Source organism: Pecten maximus, chromosome 3, assembly GCF_902652985.1.
Source record: "Pecten maximus chromosome 3, xPecMax1.1, whole genome shotgun sequence".
NCBI classification, from domain to species: domain Eukaryota; kingdom Metazoa; phylum Mollusca; class Bivalvia; order Pectinida; family Pectinidae; genus Pecten; species Pecten maximus.
Window position 1 is genome coordinate 32,571,469 of NC_047017.1, and position 27,433 is coordinate 32,598,901.

Consider the following 27,433-nt stretch of genomic DNA (forward strand, 5'->3'; position numbering starts at 1 on the left):
TTACTAAGTTAACGTGACTTTGATTGGACAATAAGGGATTATATCATCCAATCAAATTAATTGTTACAATAAAGTGCCCGGTAGATTCGGACTGCATGAACAAAAGTCTTGTTTCATTTTAGCACTAACATACAATCTGTTTAGAATGGGAGAGCAACAAACAATTACAGAAGATGAGGCAGCTCTTTATGATCGTCAGATTAGACTCTGGGGTCTCGACGCTCAGAGAAGGTGACTATGAAATAACTTGAATTATTCCTTGGTAAATAAAATTTAATCAATTATTATGCAATATGAACTGTGATTGTGAAGTCACTCTAGACATGTTGCTCCGTTCATGATGTTCTGATTGAGTGTGATCAACTGCTGCATTTGACAGTGAACATTTTTTTACTTTTAGTTAATTTTGTTTCTTTAAAATGCGATGTATGTGAGCATCAATACTTTTACTGCATAGGAAATGTTTTAATGGTATCATTTTATCAGAGACCTATATACTAGTCTCTGATTTTATGGAAGGATGCTGCTGAACGCAACAGTGCCAGAGGATATCCACAAATACGCTTAGAAAAAAACTACTTTTTAAACAGAACAGTGTCAATCTGGAACGAATTGCCCGAACATGTTATATCAGCATTAAATGTAAACTCCTTCAAGAACAAGTGTAACGTCCGCTCTCCATAAACACGGGACGTGAAAGTTCTTTTGGGATGGTTGTGGTGCCATAAACATAATTCAACGCAGGATATAAAGTTTACTTATATTTATTAATCCACATGAGAATCCTGAAGGTACAATTAATTCCCATGAAGTTTCATCTATCTTCCACTAGCTATCTTCTACACTTATATCGCCGGCGCATTCACACTTAACAGTTCACACACATTTAAACAAATCTAAGTCTACATATTTACATCCGAACGGCACTCAGGTCTGTTTAGTCTGAAAACTACTGGAAAACTCTGTATGCAATTTATTTATTTAATTTATTTAACGCCCAAGTCTTTATATATCCCCTAAGGGTTAATTAATATGTATAAATTGAAGATGTGGTCAATTGACCAATCCTGACCTTTAACCCAAAATATGGGCATCTCTAAACCCCTATAACGTAATTTCTAATTAAAGCCCTAGGCACTGACCACTGGTCCCACGGACCGTGTGCTACATAATAACGACTGACTTTCAGGTGCTACCGTTTGGTTATTTGACAACGAATGAAGGGTGTAAACCTAAAACGGGTTAATAAACTACTAATCTAAGGGAAGCAACTCGAATAGATTTGGATAACTATAGCGTATAATACGCTTCCTACACTAGGTAACTTTGAACACATCACACATAAACTTGTCTTTAAATAAAACGTACCTACTTAACTCTTAAATATCCCTAATGACATTTTACACAACCTATCTATTTCCTAATTCACTACACAAGCTAGACGATCACTGGAAAAACCAAGAACTTTTCTTTAACTACAAAGCATCAGTTAAATCATAAAAACATTGTACAATAGACCGGACAGAAATATTGTATCAATGTGTATTATGTACCATTTTGAGTCTGGTATAGAGGACTTATAAAGTCCTGAACGAAATAAACTTAACTATAGGAAGGGGTAATGAAAATACCATGCCCATGCCAGTCTTCGAACTAGCAACCTTTTGCTCTCAAGGCAGACACATCCTACTAAAGAAAAATTCCTGCTAGTCTGAGCTTGTAAGGTGACCTTATACTCTCTACTTTTACACATTGTAATGGTAGATTTTAGACTGGTCTCTTATCTCTACAGGGTATCCAGTTGACCCTTGAGACTTAGCAGTTTCAGAAGTAAAATCACCATTTCTCAGAAATCTGAAGGATCGAAACATATGTCAAATAGACAAGTTAATTCCTTCAAACCCAAAAGTCAAATCTGATTTCAAGGAGTCAAAAACATACTCTCAATGGTCTATTGGATGCCATGTCTCTAGAACAATTAAAATCATCAAAAAGTATTGTTGAGCTACTGTACAAATGTACATATAATACAAAGCGGTGTAATTTTGGGTCTCTAGCTATAGTTTTTACAAAACATTTGGGAATGGTGGCCAGTCTCATTCAATATGTATACTGATTATAGTTCAGATGTGAACAGAATAAATGATTATTAAACATAGATGTGATATTCATGTGTACATAGAAATATGGATGCCAAATCTAATCCATTTGGTGAAACAAAACATTTTTATCGAGTATACATTTAATTTACTGATGAGTTGGTTAAATTCTTCATTGCAGAATTTTTAACTTACATCCCATTAACCCTATGTTCTGATGGCAAAGCAGAAATTTTCACAATTTCATTAAAGAAACATAGCATATGTTACAGAACTTCCTAGTAAGCCACACAGTTGATGTTTAAAATTAATTTTTATACCCCGGGCGGTGGAGGGGCGGGGGGTATGAGTTGGCCCTCTGGACGACAGTTCTAGTTGTTTTTAGCTCACCTGGACCGAAGGTCCGGTGAGCTTATGTCATGGCGCAGCGTCCGTCGTCCGTCGTCCGTCGTCCGTCCGTCAACATTTGCTTCAAATCGCTACTAGTCAAAAAGTTCATATTGGATTTTGACCAAATTTGGCCAGAAACATCCTTGGCAGAAGGGGAATAGATTTTGCATAAATGATGACTCTGACCCCCGAGGGGCCAAAGGGGCGGGGCCCAATAGGGGAAATAGGGGTAATTCCTTTAAATCGCTACTAGTCATAAAGTTATGAATGGATTTGAACCCAATTTGGTCAGAAACATCCTTGGGGGAAGGGGAACAGATTTTGCATAAATGGTGACTCTGACCCCCGAGGGGCCAAAAGGGCGGGGCCCAATAGGGGAAATAGTGGTAATTCCTTTAAATCGCTACTTGTCATAAAGTTATGAATGGATTTGAACCCAATTTGGTCAGAAACATCCTTGGGGAAGGGGAACAGATTTTGCATGAATGGGGACTCTGACCCCCGAGGGCCAAAAGGGCGGGGCCCAATAGCGGAAATAGTGGTAATTCCTTTAAATCGCTACTTGTCATAAAGTTATGAATGGATTTGAACCCAATTTGGTCAGAAACATCCTTGGGGGAAGGGGAACAGATTTGGCATAAATGGGGACTCTGACCCTGGAGGGGCCAAAGGGGCGGGGCCCAATAGCGGAAATAGATGAATTCCTTTAAATCGCTACTTGTCATAAAGTTAAGAATGGATTTGAACCCAATTTGGTCAGAAACATCCTTGGGGGAAGGGGAACAGATTTTGCATAAATGGTGACTCTGACCCCAGAGGGGCCAAAGGGGCGGGGCCCAATAGGGGAAATAGTGGTAATTCTTTTAAATCGCTACTAGTCATAAAGTTATGAATGGATTTGAACCCAATTTGGTCAGAAACATCCTTGGGGGAAGGGGAACAGATTTTGCATAAATGGTGACTCTGACCCCAGAGGGGCCAAAGGGGCGGGGCCCAATAGGGGAAATAGGGGTAATTCCTTTAAATCGCTACTAGTCATAAAGTTATGAATGGATTTGAACCCAATTTGGTCAGAAACATCCTTGGGGAAGGGGAACAGATTTTGCATAAATGGTGACTCTGACCCCCGAGGGGCCAAAAGGGCGGGGCCCAATAGGGGAAATAGTGGTAATTCTTTTAAATCGCTACTAGTCATAAAGTTATGAATGGATTTGAACCCAATTTGGTCAGAAACATCCTTGGGGGAAGGGGAACAGATTTTGCATAAATGGTGACTCTGACCCCCAGAGGGGCCAAAGGGGCGAGGCCCAATAGGGGAAATAGGGGTAATTCCTTTAAATCGCTACTAGTCATAAAGTTATGAACAGGGGAACAGATTTTGCATAAATGGTGACTCTGACCCCAGAGGGGCCAAAGGGGCGGGGCCCAATAGGGGAAATAGTGGTAATTCTTTTAAATCGCTACTAGTCATAAAGTTATGAATGGATTTGAACCCAATTTGGTCAGAAACATCCTTGGGGGAAGGGGAACAGATTTTGCATAAATGGTGACTCTGACCCCAAAGGGTCCAAAGGGGCGGGGCCCAAAAGGGGAAATAGAGGTAATTCCTTTAAATTACTACTAGTCATACAGATTTGAATGGATTTGAACCCAATTTGGTCAGAAACATCCTTGGGGGAAGGGGAACAGATTTTGCATAAATGGTGACTCTGACCCCCGAGGGGCCAAAAGGGCGGGGCCCAAAAGGGGAAATAGAGGTAATTCCTTTAAATCGCTACTAGTCATAAAGTTATGAATGGATTTGAACCCAATTTGGTCAGAAACATCCTTGGGGGAAGGGGAACAGATTTTGCATAAATGGTGACTCTGACCCCGAGGGGCCAAAAGGGCGGGGCCCAAAAGGGGAAATAGAGGTAATTCCTTTAAATCGCTACTAGTCATAAAGTTATGAATGGATTTGAACCCAATTTGGTCAGAAACACCCTTGGGGAATGGGGAACAGATTTTGCATAAATGGTGACTCTGACCCCCGAGGACCCAATAGGTGAAATAGAGGTAATTCCTTTGAATCGCTACTTGTCATAAAGTGATGAATGCATGTTCTAAAAGCAATTCTTGAGGTCTTTCAGACCTTAGAGAGTCTGGACTTCATTAATCTGAAAGCAGTTTGAATTACCACACTATAACCATATATAGCATTAAATATTGTTAGAGATTAACAAATAAAACAAAGTGAATATGAACATTATTTTGACATTTGGCCTAATCCAACAGGTGAGCGATGCAGGCCCCATGGGCCTCTTGTTTATCCTTTAAATCCTGAACGTTGTATATTGATGAAATTTGATCTGGAGCATTATTGGGCAAAGTGGATCAAATGTTGTATAAACAGGGTGTGTGGCTCCGGGCGGGGGGCAGTAGGGGAAATTGAGGTTAATCCTTTAAATCCATGCAGACCTGTGTATGTGTACGATCGATTTTGGCATATTCAGTACGTAAATTAAGGCCTTAAATACTAAATGCGCATTGACCTGACTTTCTACACATTCTGATGAATATTATAAAAACTTCAAAAATAGCTTGTCATTGTTTTCAAATTGTCTTTATTTAGTTGCTCTCTGTCTGTTCAATATCGGAACACCTTGTATGGCGCCAAGCAAAAAAATGGCGAGGAGTTCCGATTACTATGAAGCTTATATTGAATGCTTAAATCTGAAGATCATTTTGTATTAAATATCAAAGTGTCAGAGTGACGCAGATGTGATCTCTGAACAGTAAACAAACCTGACGATGACAATCTTGATCGATACCTTGTAGTACACCTCCAAAAACATCTCAAATTCAGGAATATAAAGGTAAAAGGAGTAAAGAGTGGCCTTTCCTTGAGCAATCTCAAACAGGAGTAAACTATGAAATTAAAACAAGATATTTGAATTGAATTAATTGTTTTGTTATTTTGATATACACTATTGAGTGGCCTATCCATTAAATTATAATGAAATTCTAAAACTACATATTATACTGTAATTGTCATAATCAATTACTTTACTGTTGCTGCTAACAGTAAAACGGTCGATCATGTAAAATACACAGCTGCTGTTCAAAATACCCTTTTAGACAACGGAAAATACACACTTGCTTCAGAATGTATACCCAGGTGTGTAAATCCCTACTAGTCTTGTATGCTTGAATGACATTTGATGAAATTTGATCTGGAGCATTATTGGGAAAAGGGGATCAAACTTGTATAAACAGAGGGTGTGGCTCCCCTTGGGCCGGAGGGGCAGGGCCCAGTAAGGGAAATTGAGGTAAATCCTTTAAATCCCTACTAGTCCTGAACACTTGAATGCATTTTGATGAAATTTAGCCTGGAGCATTATTGGGCAAATGTGATATAATGTTGTGTAAACGGAGGGTGTGGCTCCCCTGGGGTTGGAGGGGCAGGACTCAATAGCGGATATTGAGCTAAATCATTTAAATTGCTACTAGTTTAAATCCTTGACATCCCCACCCCTTAACCATATCTAGCGTTGCTGGACATCAAGAGATAAACACAATCATGATCTAAAAATAGGCCCTGGGGTCTTCCCCCCACCTCTAGGGACTTAGTTTCTTTGATATATCTTTGAAACCATTGGGATCCCCACCCATATATAGCATTGTTTGACACCATTGAAACATTAAGCTAAAAGTTTACTTGTGGCCTGAATTTTCATCAAAGGGATCAATATCAAGGCTTATCTGCAGATGACACATTGACATTGAACCGTTTTTTGTGTGTTTTTTTTGTAAAAAATATTGGGTGTAATTGGATATATTGAAAACATGCAACAAAAACATTTTTTAAAAAGTTGCCAGAAGTAAGGCTAATAATATTAACTTCACTGACATGAATCCTTCATGAGAGTAATGTGACCAAGCCTCACTTGCATTTAAATTGTACATGTCCTATACCTATCATCAGATTTGTCTGTAAAATGAAATCTTCCTACATGTACTCACTGTATATATATATTGTAGCCAGATTTGCTGGTGATCCAGCATGTTCCTGTTAAGAATATTGTAGAACAGTAGTGTATTGTATGCTGCATTATAACTGTCAGAGCAGCTTTGCTAAGACAAAAATATGAAATTTTTATTCCATAATAGTGCAAAAAAATGTTTCAGAAATTTTGGTTTCACACAATGTATGTCTATAGAATAAATTCAATAAATTATTTAATTGCTTACTTTCACTAATAAAATATTCCGCGATTAGGTATATATATTGATACTAATCATAAATGGAAATGGGAATTTTTTTATCATGCCAATTTTTTTTTAATTTTTTTTAAAATTTTGGATTGTTTACATTCATTTTATATTTGATATTAGTTGATTTAATTATTAATTTTCTACTAGGTTGCGTGCTTCAAGAGTGCTTCTGATTGGAATGCGAGGCTTGGGTGCAGAAGTAGCCAAGAACATTGTTTTATCTGGAATCAAGTCTCTTACCATGCTGGATGATACAGAGGTACACAAATTTACTGGTATTTGTAGATTTTAGCCCCTCTTGTTCAAAGGACCAGTGAGTTTATGTCCCATTGCATCATCCATCTTCGTCATCAGTTGTCCACTGCATGATACATGTACATAAATACATGTAATGTGTGTCCAAACAGACTTTGACCAAACTTAGTCTGGAACACATTCTTCTTCTGTTGAGACAAAGGGATTTCGATGAATTTTGGATAAAGACGACTCAATTTTGTATAAATGGGTGGTCTGGTCACTCCACCTGGGAGCAGAGCCAGAGGGGTGGGGCCACATAAGGGATATATAATCTAATATATAATTGAAGGGGACTCTTGAAAGAATTGTTACCTTACCCAAATGGGATATCACAATGCAAGAGCAGAGTGTTTTTCAGCTGAATTTGCTTGTGTCATATAAGAAACCAGGAAATCAATTGGGAATTTCCCTTTAGCCCAGTAGTAGGATATTAATTTGGGTTTGTACATCTGTCACGCTTCATTTCTCTGCAGTAACTAAAAAAAAATGTTTTTCTTCAAATTTGTAACATGGTTTAAAGCTTAAGGGCTTGACAAAGTTTGTTTGCCACCTCTACTAGACTTAATATGACAGAGTTATGACCCCTTCATTAACTAAAAAGGTAGTTTTCTATAGTTTCCTTGAAATCACAGGGCAAGGCTGAGTTTGGTTGCCAGACATTATTTGGCAGAGTAATGAATTGATTTATGTTTTCTGCTTTTTACATGCAATTACTCCCATAAATATTATCTGATCATCATCAAAGTTATCTTCCCTTGATTCAACAAAATTTAACAAAATTTATCATTCTTTTGAGCTATAATGACATTTTTACTTCTTACCTCAAAATGATTTACCTACTAGAATGAATATGTCGGGAAAGCAGGGGATTTAAATTCAATGAATTTGCTTGTTCTCATTTCTCCTATCTACTATACTGAAACTGCTTTCCTGGTATTGCATTTTCATCAAAGATCTAAAGTCCAGTGTCAAGGTCACTATAACTATAAATACAAATTTAACCACCTTGTCATAACATGAGTTTGCTTGACTCCACCAAACTCAAACATTAGACTGTGCATCAAATTAGTTACTAAAAGTGATAGTTTGGGAAAACATGTCCAGTCTTTAGGTCAAAGGCAAATCAGATTGATTCTCTTTGGTCAATTCATATGATATGTCATCCTTACCAAAAGTGCTTGCTAGGGAGTATATGACTACAAGCTGCAATGACCCCTTGGTTTTTGTCATCTTTTTATCCTTTCATGCTAATATCTATGGTTTGATTTTCATGAAACTTCCTCAAACTATACAAGATTCACTTGATTATCTGCTCAAATTAGGTCAACTTGAGATGCCTTTGATGGATCTCCTATTAGAAATGTCAATTACTGAACAGTGAATATGCTGTGTAAACCTGTGTACATCAACTACTCAACAGTGAAATATGCTTTGTAAACCTGTGTACATCAACTACTGAACAGTGAATATGCTGTGTAAACCTGTGTACATCAACTACTCAACAGTGAATATATTATATGCTGTGTAAACCTGTGTACTTCAACTACTGAACAGTAAATATGCTGTGTAAACCTGTGTACATCAACTACTCAACAGTGAATATATTATATGCTGTGTAAACCTGTGTACATCAACTACTCAACAGTAAATATGCTGTGTAAACCTGTGTACATCAACTACTCAACAGTAAATATGTTGTGTAAACCTGTGTACGTCAACTACTGAACAGTAAATATGCTGTGTAAACCTGTGTACGTCAACTACTCAACAGTGAATATGCTCTGTAAACCTGTGTACATCAACTACTGAACAGTGAATATGCTGTGTAAACCTGTGTACATCAACTACTCAACAGTGAATATATTATATGCTGTGTAAACCTGTGTACGTCAACTACTCAACAGTAAATATGCTGTGTAAACCTGTGTACGTCAACTACTGAACAGTAAATATGCTGTGTAAACCTGTGTACAACAACTACTCAACAGTGAATATGCTGTGTAAACCTGTGTACGTCAACTACTGAACAGTGAATATGCTGTGTAAACCTGTGTACATCAACTACTGAACAGTGAATATGCTGTGTAAACCTGTGTACATCAACTACTCAACAGTGAATATATTATATGCTGTGTAAACCTGTGTACAACAACTACTGAACAGTGAATATGCTGTGTAAACCTGTGTACATCAACTACTGAACAGTGAATATGCTGTGTAAACCTGTGTACATCAACTACTCAACAGTGAATATGCTGTGTAAACCTGTGTACAACAACTACTCAACAGTGAATATGCTGTGTAAACCTGTGTACATCAACTATACTCAACAGTAAATATGCTTTGTAAACCTGTGTACATCAATTACTGAACAGTGAATATGCTGTGTAAACCTGTGTACATCAACTACTCAACAGTGAATATGCTGTGTAAACCTGTGTACATCAATTACTGAACAGTAAATATGCTGTGTAAACCTGTGTACAACAACTACTCAACAGTGAATATGCTGTGTAAACCTGTGTACATCAACTATACTCAACAGTAAATATGCTTTGTAAACCTGTGTACATCAATTACTGAACAGTGAATATGCTGTGTAAACCTGTGTACATGGTGCTCTGTCAACATGTTAGGTTATGCTTGTACTGAGAGTGACTCACTTGGTATTACAATCAATCTTTTATACTAACCAGAATGGCAGGTATATCAAATGTAATTATAACTGTGTACACAGATCATACATCAAATGTAATTATAACATTGTACATAGATCATACATTGAATATACACATTGTACACAAATCATACATTAAATGTAATTATAACATTGCACAGATCATACATCAAATAAATTTATAAACGCATTGTACACATCATACATATTAAAAATGTAATTATAACATTTTGAATAGATCATATATTAAATAGAATTAAAACATTGTACAATGATCATACAGGGCATTTAGTATTTCACAAAGAAAGTTTATAGGCAGTTGAAGGGGGTAATTTCATTTTATATCTTCTTATATAATAATATATTAATCACTATATATGAATATATTTGTTTGAAGACATATGATATTTTTCTTTCCATGCACATTTCAGGTAACAGAAGAAGATTCCTGTTCACAATTCCTGCTTCCTAGATCTGATGTTGGTAAAAATGTATGTATTGTTTTACTTCATAATATGACAAGTTTAAACTGGTCAGCGAATACTAGTCCAGTCTGTAACATACAGAAAGGGTTGGTCAGCCAATACTACAGTCAGGATTCTGTGACAGTCTGTAACATACAGAAAGGGTTGGTCAGCCAATACTACAGTCAGGATCCTGTCACAGTCTGTAACATACAGAAAGGGTTGGTCAGCCAATACTACAGTCAGGATTCTGTGACAGTCTGTAACATACAGAAATGGTTGTCAGCCAATACTACAGTCAGGATTCTGTGACAGTCTAACATACGGAAAGGGTTGGTCAGCCAATACTACAGTCAGGATTCTGTGACAGTCTGTAACATACATCAAGGGTTGGTCAGCCAATACTACAGTCAGGGTTCTGTCACAGTCTAACATACAGAAAGGGTTGGTCAGCCATTACTACAGTCAGGATTTTGTGACAGTCTGTAACATACAGAAAGGGTTGGTCAGCCAATACTACAGTCAGTATTCTGTGACAGTCTAACATACAGAAAGGGTTGGTCAGCCAATACTACAGTCAGGATTCTGTGACAGTCTGAGACATACATAAAGGTTTGGTCAGCCAATACTACAGTCAGGATTCTGTGACAGCTAGTCTATAACATACAGAAAGGGTTGGTCAGCCAATACTACAGTCAAGGTTCTGTAACAGTCTGTAACATACAGAAAGGGTTAATTGGTCAGCCAATACTACAGTCAGGATTCTGTGACAGTTTGTAACATACAGAAAGGGTTGGTCAGCCAATACTACAGTCAGGATTCTGTGACAGTCTATAACATAGAGAAAGGGTTGGTCAGCCAATACTACAGTCAGGGTTCTGTCACAGTCTTTAACATACAGAAAGGGTTGGTCAGCCATTACTACAGTCAGGATTCTGTGACAGTCCGTAACATACAGAAATGGTTGGTCAGCCAATACTAGTCAGGATTCTGTGACAGTCTGTAACATATAGAAAGGGCTGGTCAGCCAATACTACACAAACACATTATAGACGTAAAACACACATGCCTCATACAAGCATGTGTATACATCATAGACAGTCAAACAAACGTGTATACATCATAGACAGTCATACAAACGTGTGTATACATCATAGACAGTCATACAAACGTGTGTATACATCATAGACAGTCATACAAACGTGTGTATACATCATAGACAGTCATACAAACATGTATACATCATAAACAGTCATACAAACGTGTGTATACATCATAGACAGTCACACAAACATGTGTATACATCATAGACAGTCATACAAACATGTGTATACATCATAAACAGTCATACAAACATGTATACATCATAAACAGTCATACAAATGTGTGTATACATCATAGACAGTCATACAAACGTGTGTATACTTGGTTGAAGTGGTGGTGTGGTAGTTTATAATAGATATAATAATATGTTTATTGTTTTTTAATGTCAGATCATTATGCCTAGGGATATTTTATTCCAGAGAGCCGTTTGCTCATTAGACCGGACCCAGCAACTCAACCCGATGGTTACGGTGACCGCTGACTCAGAGAGTGTAGCTAGCAAGGACACAGACTTCTTCACTCAGTTTGATGTGGTGTGTGCCACATGTTGTGGCCCTACTCAACTTGTGCGCATCAACAAAATCTGTGCTGACAATGGAATCAAGTTCTATGCTGGGGATGTGTTCGGTTACTATGGCTACATGTTCTCTGATCTTGGTGAACATGATTATGCAGAGTAAGTGAATGTATCAGTCCAGATATTGTTCCTGACTTTTGCTTAGAGACAGGGTCAAAAGTAGAAATATAATATTTTTTTGGGAAATTTAATCTTTGCAAAAATAGCGAGATTGAAATCAACATTATTTTGTTAGGAGAATTTTCAGGTTATGAGAATCTGAATTTGTACAATTCAGGGTACTCCTAATATCAGCTTCCAGATTGCCTTATATTAAATATGTACAACCATTGAATAAGTAGCAATTTTTCCTTTATTTTTTTGCAACCATAAAATATTACAAAGTTTGAATTTGTAGCTGTATAAAAAAATCAATTTCTTGAATTTCAATATTTATTCATGTACATATTATATTATTTTGTAAACTGGCAACAAATTGAGGAGAGGTAAACTCTGAATCATTTCTTATAAAAACTGGTGCACAAGATCAGAGCTAGGAATATTTTAGGTGTCTGTAGTGGTAGTTTCCTGTATCAGGTCCAAATCAGTGGGTACTTTCCCAAATCACACCTGAATTTTTCATTCAGAAGTGTACACCATCATTTTGATGATTTCCCAGCAATTATGCCCCTCTTTTGAAATACTCCATAGGTATATATATAATGTTTATCTATACAAACACCCCTTATCCTTATTAATCTCTGTGGAGACGCACAACGTCCCAGAAGGTAGAGAATTGTAGCAATCCAGATGAACCAGGTCTCACCAAAAAACACTTGTATCCATAAAGGCGATGCAAGCTACCTCTGAGAGAATATGCCAAGTTCATATGTGTTAAGAGTGAATTTGGAAAGGTTCACGATAGACTGATTTGAAGGACAGAGTTTCAGCCATGTAGGCAGAGATTGACTCAGCTGTAACACTCCTGAACTCTGACACTTCAACACAAGAAAAGGAACTCATCAACCAACTCATGACCTCTCCCGTATCTGTTGTTGAAAATGAATACGCAAAACAATATAAAATAAAAATTTTTAAAAAATCAGTAACAACTGCACTATAACCAGAGAGAAAAAACAGACAATTCTTCCATAGGAGATATACAAGAAACTTTCCAAGTCTACTAGCACAATTCAGTCTATCGCGAACTTTTCCGAATTTACTATTAACACACATGAACTTGACATATTCCCTCAAGGCCTAGGTAGCTTGCATCGCCTTATGGATACAACAAACAGCTGGCCTAAACAAATGTCACTGAATTAGCAATTATGGACATATTAACCTGGAACTTTATTCCCTATTATAATGATTATTCAATTCCCGATTCAACATTTATAACATTTAATTGGTCATGAAATGTAGTTACCTCTATTTTTTTCCTGTGATCATTATTATTCTGATTAGTCTATTGTTGATGTAATTACGATAAATCTACTATTCCAACAATGTTAAGCTATTTTAAAATAGGTCTAAGTTTAATCTCCTGAGCATATCTAGCTTGTATCTGTATATGAAACTCAAAAGATTAGTTAGGCACTGTCAAATTCATCTACACATCTAATTTCTCTGCCCAATTGCCGTAAATTTTACTCGCTCATGACATCATCAATTTGGGATGTTTACACATGCATCTAAAACATCACAATAAATAATTATTGTTCTGATGATGGCTACCCTATAGCCGAAACATGTCAAAACACTCTTCAATTAATCGGACCATGAAATGAATCTCTGTGATGGGCTCACTGTTTTTACGCACACTTCTTGTTATTTTATTATTCATTTAGTCTTAGTTTATAAAGGGAGGGACATTGTTTCACCTTTACAGTACTCTTTTTAGGTCATCTGACCCAAAGGGTCAGGATGACCTATAGTCATCGTGCTTCGTCCGTCGTCGTCCGCCGTGCGCCGTCCGTAAACTTTTTCTTTCAAAACGCTACTCCTCCTTAACGCTTGGGTGGATTACTTCCAAATTTGGTTTGAAGCATCATTGGGGGAGGGCAATCATATTTCATATAAATGAGGCTGGTCTGACCCCTGGGGCCAGAAGGGCGGGGTGCCAAAAAGGGAACTTAGGTGAATATTGCTATAAAATCCTACTCCTCCTTTACCCTTGGGTGGATTACAACTAAATTTCGTGTGAAACATCATTGGGGGAGGGCGGTCATATTTTATATAAATGAAGTTGGTGTGACCCCTAGGGCCTGAGGGGCGGGGCCCCAAAAGGGGAACTTTGATGAAATTTTGCTATAAAATCCTACTCCTCCTTAACCCTTTGGTGGATTTCAACCAGATATTGTGTGAAACATCATTTGGGGAGGGTGATCATATTTTATATAAATGAGGCTGGTGTGACCCCTAGGGCCTGAGGGGCGGGGCCCCAAATGGGGAACTTTGATGAAATTTTGCTATAAAATCCTACTCCTCCTTAACCCTTTAGTGGATTTCAACCAGATATGTTGTGAAACATCATTTGGGGAGGGCGGTCATATTTTATATAAATGAGGCTAGTGTGACCCTGGGGCCTGAGGGGCGGGGCCCCAAATGGGGAACTTTAATGAAATTTTGCTATAAAATCCTACTCCTCCTTAACCCTTTAGTAGATTTCAACCAGATATGTTGTGAAACATCATTGGGGGAGGGTGGTCATATTTTATATAAATGAGGCTGATGTGGCCCCTGGGGCCAGAGGGGCGGGGCCCCAAAAGGGGAACTTTGATGAAATTTTGCTATAAAATCCTACTCCTCCTTAACCCTTTGGTGGATTTCAATAAGATATGGTGTGAAACATCATTGGGGGAGGGTGGTCATATTTTATATAAATGAGGCTGATGTGGCCCCTGGGGCCAGAGGGGCGGGGCCCCAAAAGGGGAACTTTGATGAAATTTTGCTATAAAATCCTACTCCTCCTTAACCCTTTGGTGGATTTCAATAAGATATGGTGTGAAACATCATTGAGGGAAGGTGGTCATATTTTATATAAATTAGGCTGGTGTGGCCCCTGGGGCCAGAAGGGCAGGGCTCCAAAAGGGGAACTTTGATGAAATTTTGCTTTAAAATACTACTCCTCCTAACCCCCATAGTGAATTATTACCAAATTTGGTGTGAAACATCATTGGAGGAGGACAATCATATTTTATATAAATGAGGCTGGTTTGACCCCTAGGGCCAGAGGGGCAGGGCCCCAAAAGGGGAACTTTGGTGAATTTTTGCTATAAATCCTACTTCTCTCCAACCCTTGGGTGGATTAATGCAAAATATGGTGTGAAACATCATTGGGGGAGGGTGGTCATATTTTATATAAATGAGGCTGGTGTGAGCCCTGGGGCCAGAGTGACGGGCCCAAAAAAGGGAACTTTGATGAAATTTTGCTATAAAATCCTACTCCTCCTTAACCCTTTGGTGGATTTCAACCAGATATTGTGTGAAACATCATTGGGGGAGGGTGGTCATATTTTATATAAATGAGGCTGGTGTGGCCCCTGGGGCCAGAGGGGCGGGGCCCCAAAAGGGGAACTTTGATGAAATTTTGCTATAAAATCCTACTCCTCCTTAACCCTTTGGTGGATTTCAACAAGATATGGTGTGAAACATCATTGGGGGAAGGTGGTCATATTTTATATAAATTAGGCTGGTGTGGCCCCTGGGGCCAGAAGGGCAGGGCCCCAAAAGGGGAACTTTGATGAAATTTTGCTTTAAAATACTACTCCTCCTAACCCCCATAGTGAATTATTACCAAATTTGGTGTGAAACATCATTGGAGGAGGACAATCATATTTTATATAAATGAGGCTGGTTTGACCCCTAGGGCCAGAGGGGCGGGGCCCCAAAAGGGGAACTTTGGTGAATTTTTGCTATAAATCCTACTTCTCTCTAACCCTTGGGTGGATTAATACGAAATATGGTGTGAAACATCCTTTGGGAAGGGTGGTCATATTTTATATAAACGAGGCTAGACCCCTGGGGCCTGAGGGGCAGGGCCCCAAAAGGGGAACTTTGGTGAATATTTGCTGTTAAATCCTAATCCTCCCTAACCTTTTGGTGGATTACAACCTAATTTGATGTGAAACATAAGGTGACGGCAATCATATTTTTTAATGAGACAGGTTTGACCCCTGGGGAAAAAAAGATGGGGCAAAAGGAGCGCTTAGGTTAAACATTTCTTAAAAATGCAATTCCTCCTTAATGCCTTAATTGATTACAACCATATTTAGTATGAAACATCATTGTGGAAAGGCAATCCTAATTGATATAAATGAGTCTTGTCTGACCCATTGGGACAGAGGGGCATGCCCCAAAAATGGGAACTTGGCTAAAATTTTGCTTTATGATGCTGCTCTTCCTGGACAAGCTAAATGGATAAAAACCAAATTTGATCTAAAACATAACTGGCTGCGATAAATAATTTATGGTAATAATGCTGGATTGAGGGGTGTGTCCCTGCTGTAAGTGTAAGTGTTTGTCAGATGACCGTTAAGGCCCATGGGCCTCTTGTTCCTTTTTTTTTCTTGATGAAAAACTCTTGATAGAGAAACATATTTCAGCTATTTGTTAATTTTTTATTACATGTACTTTTGATTAAATTGTTTTTGGCTTGGTTTCATTATAAGAATTTATTGTAGAGAAATACCAAAAAGGCCAGCAAAGAAAGAAGAGAGTGGTGATGGTGAACCGGCTGCTAAGAAAAGTAAATCTGAGGAACCAGAGACGGTTGTTGTGAAAAAGGTAAATTTTATCAAACAGTGCCACTGTATATCTAGTGGCTATCGGGGTACAGAAGCTTCTTGGGTACTGTCCCACAGACATAACAATGGGAGGTGTTTTTACTGTTGGGTAGTTTGATTTATCTTGTTGGATTCTACCTGTAGGCGTGAATTATTGAGATTTAGGGGAGACTATTAAGAATTCCGATTAAACAAAACATTTATTTAATGGTTATAAGTTTCACTGTGAACTGCGTAAAACAAAATTCTGCTGATACATTGTAACTTTTTCCAACACTTTTTCTTTTGTTTGTGTTCAAAGGTGGTAATTTGCTGATTTTTTGAGAAATTAATAATCAGCAACAAATTCTGAAGTCATTTCCAACACTAGCATGTGAATTTATCACAGAGTAATCCATTGTAAGCTTACACTATCTTTCACTAAGCGGCACAAGGATATTTGGAACCTGCATGCAATGAGCTTACTACTACCTATATAGAAATGTATGTAGACAGCCGAGGAGAGTTTTCCACCATACTGACAGGGTACAAGTAGAATTTATCTTCCTCTGTTTTATTCTGTTCAGTGTTCATCCTTTGTGCGACTGAATTGTGCTTTAGATGTGGATTGGAGTACACCTGAAGCAGCTAGGAAACTCAACAGGACTCCTAATACATATTTTATCACTAAAGGTGAGTAGTTAATTCACTATATACATGTACCACCTCCATGCCTCCTGCCCTTTGTTATCTCCACCCTTCTCGTTCACTGTACTTACTGGTACCCATTCTCTTAGTCCATTCCTCCCTGTCCTTTCCATCTCATTGCCCTGCTACAACTGCCTATATGTTAATCCCCACCTCTCCCTGCCATTTTACTTACCCATTCTGTTAACTCCTCCTCCATGCCTACAACTCTCCATATTGTATCCATTTCTTCCTGTTCTTCACCTCTCCCTGCCCTGCTGCCTCTCCTGTCTTCACTCTTCCTTGTTATTCCCATCTCTTCTGTATTCTAACCCCAACCATAGACCCACTACCATCATGCAACCTCTCCCTGTCCTCATCCTGTGTCCACCCTTCATACTCTCCTTACCCTGCCTGTCCTCATCCTGTGCCCACCCTTCATACTCTCCTTTCCCTGCCTGTCCTCATCCTGTGTCCACCCTTCATACTGTCCTTACCCTGCCTGTCCTCATCCTGTGTCCACCCTTCATACTCTCCTTTCCCTGCCTGTCCTCATCCTGTGCCCACCCTTCATACTCTTCTTTCCCTGCCTGTCCTCATCCTGTGTCCACCCTTCATACTGTCCTTAATCTGCCTGTCATCATCCTGTGTCCACCCTTCATACTCTCCTTTCCCTGCCTGTCCTCATCCTGTGTCCACCCTTCATACTCTCCTTTCCCTGCCTGTCCTCATCCTGTGTCTGTACTTCATACTGTCCTTACCCTGCCTGTCCTCATCCTGTGTCCACCCTTCATACTGTCCTTACCCTGCCTGTCCTCATCCTGTGTCTGTACTTCATACTCTCCTTACCCTGCCTGTCCTCATCCTGTGTCCACCCTTCATAATCTCCTTTCCCTGCCTGTCCTCATCCTGTGTCTGTACTTCATACTGTCCTTACCCTGCCTGTCCTCATCCTGTGTCCACCCTTCATACTGTCCTTACCCTGCCTGTCCTCATTCTTCACCCACCCTTCATACTGTCCTTACCCTGCCTGTCCTCATCCTGTGTCCACCCTTCATAATCTCCTTTCCCTGCCTGTCCTCATCCTGTGTCTGTACTTCACACTGGTCCTGTCTCCTCCGTGCCTACCCCCACACTCTTCCTGCCCCTCCTTGTCCTTATTTTGTGCCCAACCCCACACTGTCCCTGTTCCTCCCTGTTCTGTACCAATTAGTGGTGTTTCAATTAATCAAGTTCATAGAGTATCACTTATTTCACATGTTTGACCAATTAATCAAGTTTGATCAGAAATGCCTAACAACATCATAAATGGAAGAGTATTTAAGCTGATTGGTATAACACATGAGAAAAACTTGTCACAATCCATCGCTTGATTGTGGATGTCACTTATATAAAATACAACCATCTAGATGATTGGAACAGCACTTTGTTACTGATTTAAAAATGCAATTTTAAAACATATTTTGATCATGCTTCATATAATGGTCTTTAGTGAAATATGAGAGTACCTTCATCAAGTTGGAGTTTTCAGGTTGCGAAGATCAACGACAAGGTTACTGTTAATATTTATAAAATATCTTTCTCACAATGTATAGCAACTTCATTTTTAAACAGATTTTGATCATATTTCATATGATAGTCAAGTATGAAATCATTTCAAATGAGTTGGCCTCAGGTCTTGTCTGTTGCAAATAACTCAGTAGGTTCACAAGATGGGATTAATCACTTGCATTGCCTTGTTAACTTTGGGTGGTCATCATTTAAGGTTAAAGGTCAAAGGTCACATGTAACGGTCCACCTGAGAATGAAGAAAGTTTGTGTACAAGATACCTCAAGAGCCCATCAATCAATATAGTTTACCAGTAACAGATTCACAATATTTTAAAATGATGTACTGTATATGTTGTATTATACACATACATGTATGGTAATTTATGTAACACTCAGTTTATCCTCGGGTTTTGTGTGGCCATTTCTGTCAGTAATCTAGTTCATTTTTACTTTCATTTTAAGGAAATTTGTTACATTATATTCTGTTTTTAGTTTTCTTCAGTTTCATGGAGAAATTTGGAAGAAGACCTGCCGTAAAGACTCATGATCATGATATAGAACAACTAACAGCTTTAAGGTCTGAAGTATTGGAAAGTCTGAAAGTCGGAGCAAAAGCAGTACCCGAGGACTTCTCCAGGTAAATATACCTGTACATGTATGACAGGTAGATAAAACTAAAGATAGGAAAGAACCAACTCTCCAATCATTTCAAAAAGTGGAAGTCTTTTCTAGGATGGATACCTAACAGTATTCAGTAGAGATCCTTGTATGTGATGAACATAATACGTAGGTAGATACGTATAAAGTACATTGATGAGATGGAGAAGTTTACTTAAATGTTGTTACTTCATAATGAATAATGCATATTTCCATACTTGGAAGATATATACAAATGTATTCCTGTAAAAAAATCATGATTGAGACAATATGCCATGAGACAATTTTCCATAAACAATTACATAATTGTATTTTCAGTATATATTACATATTTTCTGTACCTAGAGACAATTTCCAACTCATAGGCTGGCTAAATCATTCCTTAATGGATACAAACTGGTATAGGAACAGTGATGAAAGGAGTTCAGATAAGATCATGTTCCAGAGAGTAAATGTCAAGGTCACCAATACTATAACAGAAATCTGTCTAACAATGGCTATTTTTTTGTGATAGAGTGGGAATAATAGAATCTTACATCAGCCTCATGCTTGCCAGCCAAAATTCTTACATGAGGGTTTGCGTATTCCTGTCCACGATATAAGCCCATGTTAGATTATTTTTCTCACATATTTAAAAAAAAAAGTAACAAATTGTAAGGTTTTGCAAAGCCTTTTGATTGTGCCATCATCAATGTCCCATGAAATATGCATTGAAACTGATGATGTTATCACTATGAAACATGGTTTCACTACATACAGTGATGATGTTACGCTACTATGAGTGGTATCATAGCACTTGCCAGCTGTCTTTCTCTATCTTATGTGAGATTGATTTATTCCATACCTAGCGACCTACAATGTCACCCTTTGAAGTCTGTCAGAAATTGGTGTCATTAATTATGTGAGAAATTGGTGTCATTAATAATGTGAGAAATTGGTGTCTTTAATTATGTGAGAAATTGGTGTCATTAATTATGTGAGAAATTGGTGTCTTTAATTATGTGAGAAATTGGTGTCTTTAATTATGTGAGAAATTGGTGTCTTTAATTATGTGAGAAATTGGTGTCATTAATTATGTGAGAAATTGGTGTAATTAATTATGTGAGAAATTGGTGTCTTTAATTATGTGAGAAATTGGTGTCTTTAATTATGTGAGAAATTGGTGTCATTAATTATGTGAGAAATTGGTGTCATTAATTACAGACATAGTTGATACATATGTTGATGTTGATTTGCTGACAGTCACTGTTTCTCTGAGCTGAGTCCTGTCTGTGCTGTAGTAGGAGGAATCCTGGGACAGGAAATCATCAAGGTATCCCACTTTATAGTGATATAGATACTGATACTATATCTATTACATGCTATCTCACTTTAATCTGATATTATATCTATTACATGCTATCCCACTTTAATCTGATATTATATCTATTACATGCTATCCCACTTTAATCTGATACTATATCTATTACATGCTATCCCACTTTAATCTGATATTATATCTATTACATGCTATCCCACTTTAATCTGATATTATATCTATTACATCCTATCCCACTTTAATCTGATACTATATTTATTACATGCTATCCCACTTTAATCTGATATTATATCTATTACATGCTATCCCACTTTAATCTGATACTATATCTATTACATGCTATCCCACTTTAATCTGATACTATATCTATTACATGCTATCCCACTTTAATCTGATACTATATCTATTACATGCTATCCCACTTTAATCTGATATATCTATCACATGCTATCCCACTTTAATCTGATATATCTATTACATGCTATCCCACTTTAATCTGATATATCTATTACATCCTATCCCACATTAATCTGATATTATATCTATTACATGCTATCCCACTTTAATCTGATATATCTATTACATGCTATCCCACTTTAAATTAGAGACAGTGTCTCTACTCTTTATACATCATATGTTAATCTGACACAATATCTCCTTATATCTACTGACTATTGAAATATCTGCAAACTATTGAAATGTTTAAATGGAAGTTAAGTTAAAATACTTAATTTTAGATGTAAATGCCTGCATGATTTATTCCTGGTATTGTCTGTCCACTATTTCAGGCTGTTTCACACAAGGATAAACCCCACAACAACTTCTTTTTCTACGACGGTGTAGAAGGCAGTGGCCTGGTGGACAACATTGGAGCAAGCTCTTGATGTCAAACTTTGTGAATGACTATTTTGTAGCTCATGAAAAACAATTTTATTAAAATCTGTATCTGTATACAATGTATGGATATGTTGGAGAAGTATTTAATCATCAGAGGACAACATTCATTAACATGTGAATATTGTAGTTTGGGACAGCCATTAGTTTGTGGTATAAACATAGTGAAGTGTAAAGTGGGGGAGGGCGTGGTAAGGCATTTTACTATGTTCAGAAAAGAAATTGTTTTGCCATGGGAACTGACAGAATGAAATATCTTCAGATGAAATTCAAATACTACAACAGTGTTGTGCAATATACCAGAAATTCAGTGCTGATGTATTAAAACAATATTTTGATAATACACTTGTGTTGTATTTACTATACAAGAATTATCTATAGGAAACTATGGTCATTGTGTACATATAATCAACTTGTGTGTAGGTTACAGCCACTAATGGCTAATTTCCGTTGTGTATACTCCTTTTAAAAGGATGCATTGCTCTTTAGTGTGAATGTTCATACTTGATTGTATATGATATTGTACATCTTTTTTAGAGAATCTAGATGTAAAGGTCACATTCAGAAAGTAACACTTAGATGTGTCCTTATCATAAACTGTAGTATGAAAATACTCCTCCATTGATCTGCATGCTTTTGAGGTGACAAATTACTTCACAGTAGGTATGCCTCTATCCACCAATCAATCGTTAGTATGCCCTCTATCCACCAATCAATCGTAGTTATGCCCTCTATCCACCAATCAATCGTAAATATGCCCTCTATCCACCAATCAATCGTAGATATGCCCTCTATCCACCAATCAATCGTAAATATGCCCTCTATCCACCAATCAATCGTAAATATGCCCTCTATCCACCAATCAATCATAGATATGCCCTCTATCCACCAATCAATCGTTAGTATGTCCTCTATTCACCAATCAATCGTAAATATGCCCTCTATTCCCCCAATCAATCGTAGATACGCCCTCTATCCACCAATCAATCGTAGATACGCCCTCTATTCACCAATCAATCGTAAATATGCCCTCTATTCCCCAATCAATCGTTAGTATGTCCTCTATTCACCAATCAATCGTAGATATGCCCTCTATTCACCAATCAATCGTAAATATGCCCTCTATTCCCCAATCAATCGTTAGTATGTCCTCTATTCACCAATCAATCGTAAATATGCCCTCTATCCATCAATCAATCGTTAGTATGCCCTCTATCCACCAATCAATCGTAGATATGCCCTCTATTCACCAATCAATCGTAAATATGCCCTCTATTCCCCAATCAATCGTAAGTATGACCTCTATCCATCAATCAATCCTAAGTATGACCTCTATTCACCAATCAATCGTAAATATGCCCTCTATCCACCAATCAATCATAGATATGCCCTCTATCAACCAATCAATTGTAGTTTCTCCCACAATCTACCGATCAATCGTAAGTATGACCACTATTCACCAATCAATCCTAAGTATGACCTCTATCCACTGATCAATCGTAAGTATGACCTCTATCCACTAATCAATGGTAAGTATGACCTCTATCCACTAATCAATCATAAGTATGACCTCTATCCACTAATCAATCGTAAGTATGATCTCTATCCACCAATCAATCGTAAGTATGACCTCTATCCACCAATCAATCGTAAGTATGACCTCTATCCACCAATCAATCGTAAGTATGATCTCTATCCACTAATCAATCGTAAGTATGGCCACTATTCACCAATCAATCGTAAGTATGATCTCTATTCACCAATCAATCGTAAGTATGATCTCTATTCACCAATCAATCGTAAGTATGATCTCTATTCACCGATCAATCGTAAGTATGATCTCTATCTACTAATCAATCGTAAGTATGATCTCTATCCACCAATCAATCGTAAGTATGATCTCTATCCACTAATCAATCGTAAGTATGATCTCTATCCACCAATCAATCGTAAGTATGACCTCTATCCACTAATCAATCCTAAGTATGATCTCTATCCACTAATCAATCGTAAGTATGATCTCTATCCACCAATCAATCGTAAGTATGATCTCTATCCACTAATCAATCGTAAGTATGACCTCTATCCACTAATCAATCCTAAGTATGACCTCTATCTACTAATCAATCGTAAGTATGACCTCTATCCACTGATCAATCGTAAGTATGCCCTCTATCCACCAATCAATCGTAAGTATGATCTCTATCCACTAATCAATCGTAAGTATGACCTCTATCCACTAATCAATCGTAAGTATGACCTCTATCCACTGATCAATCGTAAGTATGACCTCTATCTACTAATCAATCGTAAGTATGATCTCTATCCACTAATCAATCGTAAGTATGACCTCTATCCACTAATCAATCGTAAGTATGATCTCTATCCACCAATCAATCGTAAGTATGACCTCTATCCACTAATCAATCGTAAGTATGATCTCTATCCACTAATCAATCGTAAGTATGGCCACTATTCACCAATCAATCGTAAGTATGATCTCTATTCACCAATCAATCGTAAGTATGATCTCTATTCACCAATCAATCGTAAGTATGATCTCTATTCACCGATCAATCGTAAGTATGATCTCTATCTACTAATCAATCGTAAGTATGATCTCTATCTACTAATCAATCGTAAGTATGATCTCTATCTACTAATCAATCCTAAGTATGACCTCTATCCACTAATCAATCGTAAGTATGACCTCTATCCACTAATCAATCGTAAGTATGCCCTCAATCAACCAAACGATAGTAAGTATGGTTTCGCCTCTCCTCATTCCATCAATACTCGAAGGCAAAGTGGGGTTTGGATAAAGTGATGTTGGGCTGGGATGACGTTCGGAATAACCAAATGTTTCGTCCAACGGACGGCAAACGGTGATTTCCGTGCCTAAGATTCCGTCTGCAGATATGCGCGTGAAATCGGCTGGCTTGTACCCTGTATATGTAAATGCCAACCAAGAATTACATGTTCCCTGAAAGAACAACAAACCCATGGAAGATGTATCTGAAACTAATATTTACTTTTAATTTGTTTACACATCCGTAAGTTGGTGTCGGACAGTATGTGAAAATCACATGGCTTATAAAGGAACAGCAATTCAATACAGAATCCTTTAATTAGGTAAACACTACCCTTGATAATTTAACATAGTCCAAGATATAGATTTCGCAATATTAGAAGCACTTGACAATGTATCTGCTAAAGGAAAGAAAAAACAAATATTGTAAATAGGAGTAAGAAGAGGACTATCAATACTCTATCTGGTCCTACATGTTATAAATGCTCTATATGGTCCTACATTTTATCAATGCTCTATCCGGTCCTATGTTTTATCAATGTTTCTATTTAGGGCATGTAAAGTTTGCCAATGGAAGCCTGAAAATATGCAGTGGAGAATAATTCAAACGAGAAACAGCTCTAAAGAGAAACACGTTGCTTATGTTAAGCTATTGAATACCATGGTCCTGGCTATGGTATTACCGAACCGTCACGGTGGTGGTGACGGTTCTTGTTGTGCGCGTGGTGGCAGAACCACCTGTCACCATGGTAACGCCACGTATGCGGTATATGATTAGTAAGATTCCGGCTATAAAGGCGAAGATGGCACCGATAATGCAGAGAGCAAAGGACCAATGGAGATTGCTTCTCTCCGAGGCGTAGATTATAGCACCCAGCACAATGAACGCCACTGTAAACAGAAAACACGAATATGTTAGGAAATAACATTCTTCTGTATAACCGTCAATGCTTATACATCACTAGACGATGGTTAAATAATGACCAGGAAGAGAAGGAAGGTCATTAAGGGACTAATTTATACGCCGTATAAAACGCTATTCTGCTGAAGGTATGCCTATAGCTGCATGAATACAAATGACCAGAAGAATAGCGAAATTATGAGGAAGCGTTAGGGCATAATCCTTTACATTTATTGGTATTTACATTTCACACCTGGTTTGTCGCTAACACTTACCCAGGATAAAGGTACAGATGACACTGGCGAGCTGGAGATTGGTCCTAAGCGTACTCAGGTAGATGAACAGTAACACAACGATGGCAATAAACATAAGAAAGGCCAGTACCTCGAAGGCCCGGACAGCGCTGATGGCAGTGTTGGCTGTAACATCAAGGTAAAGTGATGATGACAGAAAACACACAGAATAATGAAAGCAGATTAGGACATTGTTTTGACATCCACAATATACATGTATGAGCCAATCACATTTTATCCAGCATGCTTCTGGCCAAATATTATGACCTTGTGCCTCCTAATAAGAAGTTGCTTCGGGGGGGGGGGGGGGGGGGGGGGGGATGAACCAATTGACATTAGTGGGTCAAGGTCGTTTTACAAAATTCATACCCCTTGAATCCCGACATGCTACTGTCATACTAGCAACTAGCATTACCTTGGGACTCCTAGATATTTATAAGTAGTCATTTGAAGATATTATTCCATTTGAGCTGTAATTGTGACCTTTAAAGAAGTTCAATCGATTAAACATTTTACCATAGTTGACCTCTTGACATTGAGGCTACTAGTAGGTTTTAGTCTTCCATTTGAACAAACTGAATATATATAGTCGTTAATCTCAGCAGGTAACTAGAACTACATCGTTATGGGTTGATTGAGTTTTACCCCCGTGACCTTGAATTACACCTTTTCACTCACTCTAGCCTTCCAGTTTCTTTTTTAAGTAAATTTAATAAAAAGTAAAATAAGTAATTCATTTTTAAGACAACTGGCCCATGTAACCTTAAAAGAGGGTCAAATCATTCGTTGAACAAACCTGATAGCACTTCTTGACATGCTACTGGACGGACGCTACATCACGGTATAAGCTAACTTGTCTTGTTAAACTCTTAACTAAGACGTCATGTTACACAGATTGTGTGGTGCGAGTTGTACAAGATTTTTTTCTATTCATTTTTATATCAAAACTCGCTTAATCGTAATCGTATCGATGTGAACTTGGCAAGTTTTCAGTTCATGTAAAATGCAAAAATTCAAAGAATTATGTCTGTTAGTTGTTTAGTTTTAATTTCCATTCTCTATTCTTTAAATACACAGAATACACTGTTTTCCACAGTATAGTATACACAATATAGTGGGTTTTTCATTGTGTCGCCAATCTACATGATTTTTGTCACATCCGGTTTGAAATTTAGTTGATATACCTGTGATCCAGGTGTTCATTCTTGGGAGTGACATACCTGAATAGGAATTACATGTGTGTCCGAATCTTGTGTCACTGCAATATACCCAGATGCCGAAGTTCACGTTCCCGCCGAACGTATCGTACGCTGTCCAGTAGGGCGTGGTGAAGCCAATCAGGTGGAACACGAAGCCAACCACTAGGAACCCTAGGGCCAGTTTGATGTAGAAAGGTATCACCAGCATGGCGAGGATCTTCTCGGGACTTGGATGAAGATATAGTTATAACGACAAAGCTGAAATACGCTTCACACCAACCAAGCTGTATGTAGGAGGCCTGGTGTTTCCTGTTGATTGGACCCACAACTATGTCTGATGATGTCATACGTCGGCGGGTCCTTGTAGTTCTCGTTGTCAAGTGTCAGGAATGTGTCCTACTCTCTAACTACGGGCACCCTAACCTGTCGTGCCATGTCGCAGTTTCGAAATCAAATCGACAAAACAGATGTTCGAGAAAATGGGAATGGCGTCCTTTGTGACACAAGAGTATCGAAA

At 38.0% G+C, this 27,433-nt stretch overlaps 2 protein-coding genes across 2 annotated transcripts; one reads left to right on the top strand and one right to left on the bottom strand.

Moving 5' to 3' along the window:
- The first annotated feature begins 74 nt into the window (after positions 1-74).
- On the top strand, positions 75-22,057 carry LOC117323935 (SUMO-activating enzyme subunit 1-like). Its single transcript, XM_033879472.1, has 9 exons — positions 75-231; positions 6,891-7,002; positions 10,149-10,208; positions 11,705-11,961; positions 16,527-16,629; positions 17,195-17,300; positions 19,338-19,482; positions 20,745-20,814; positions 21,609-22,057. Exons 1-9 carry the CDS (start codon positions 146-148, stop codon positions 21,702-21,704), a joined length of 1,035 nt encoding a protein of 344 aa, XP_033735363.1. The 5' UTR covers positions 75-145; the 3' UTR covers positions 21,705-22,057.
- Positions 22,058-24,722: 2,665 nt separating this feature from the next.
- On the bottom strand, positions 24,723-27,325 carry LOC117323937. Its single transcript, XM_033879475.1, has 3 exons — positions 26,938-27,325; positions 25,700-25,843; positions 24,723-25,414 (listed from the first exon to the last, which is right to left on the bottom strand). Exons 1-3 carry the CDS (start codon positions 27,122-27,124, stop codon positions 25,203-25,205), a joined length of 543 nt encoding a protein of 180 aa, XP_033735366.1. The 5' UTR covers positions 27,125-27,325; the 3' UTR covers positions 24,723-25,202.
- Positions 27,326-27,433: the final 108 nt, after the last annotated feature.

Bases quoted from the DNA above. Each gene is read 5' to 3' on its own strand.
- LOC117323935 (XM_033879472.1), top strand. From the start codon at position 146: ATGGGAGAGCAACAAACAATTACAGAAGATGAGGCAGCTCTTTATGAT. The intron at 17,301-19,337 runs GTGAGTAGTTAA...TTCTGTTTTTAG, and splicing joins TACATATTTTATCACTAAAG to TTTTCTTCAGTTTCATGGAG. The intron at 19,483-20,744 runs GTAAATATACCT...ATTTGCTGACAG, and splicing joins GTACCCGAGGACTTCTCCAG to TCACTGTTTCTCTGAGCTGA.
- LOC117323937 (XM_033879475.1), bottom strand. From the start codon at position 27,124: ATGCTGGTGATACCTTTCTACATCAAACTGGCCCTAGGGTTCCTAGTG. The intron at 25,844-26,937 runs GTATGTCACTCC...TTGATGTTACAG, and splicing joins CACATGTAATTCCTATTCAG to CCAACACTGCCATCAGCGCT. The intron at 25,415-25,699 runs GTAAGTGTTAGC...TTCTGTTTACAG, and splicing joins CATCTGTACCTTTATCCTGG to TGGCGTTCATTGTGCTGGGT.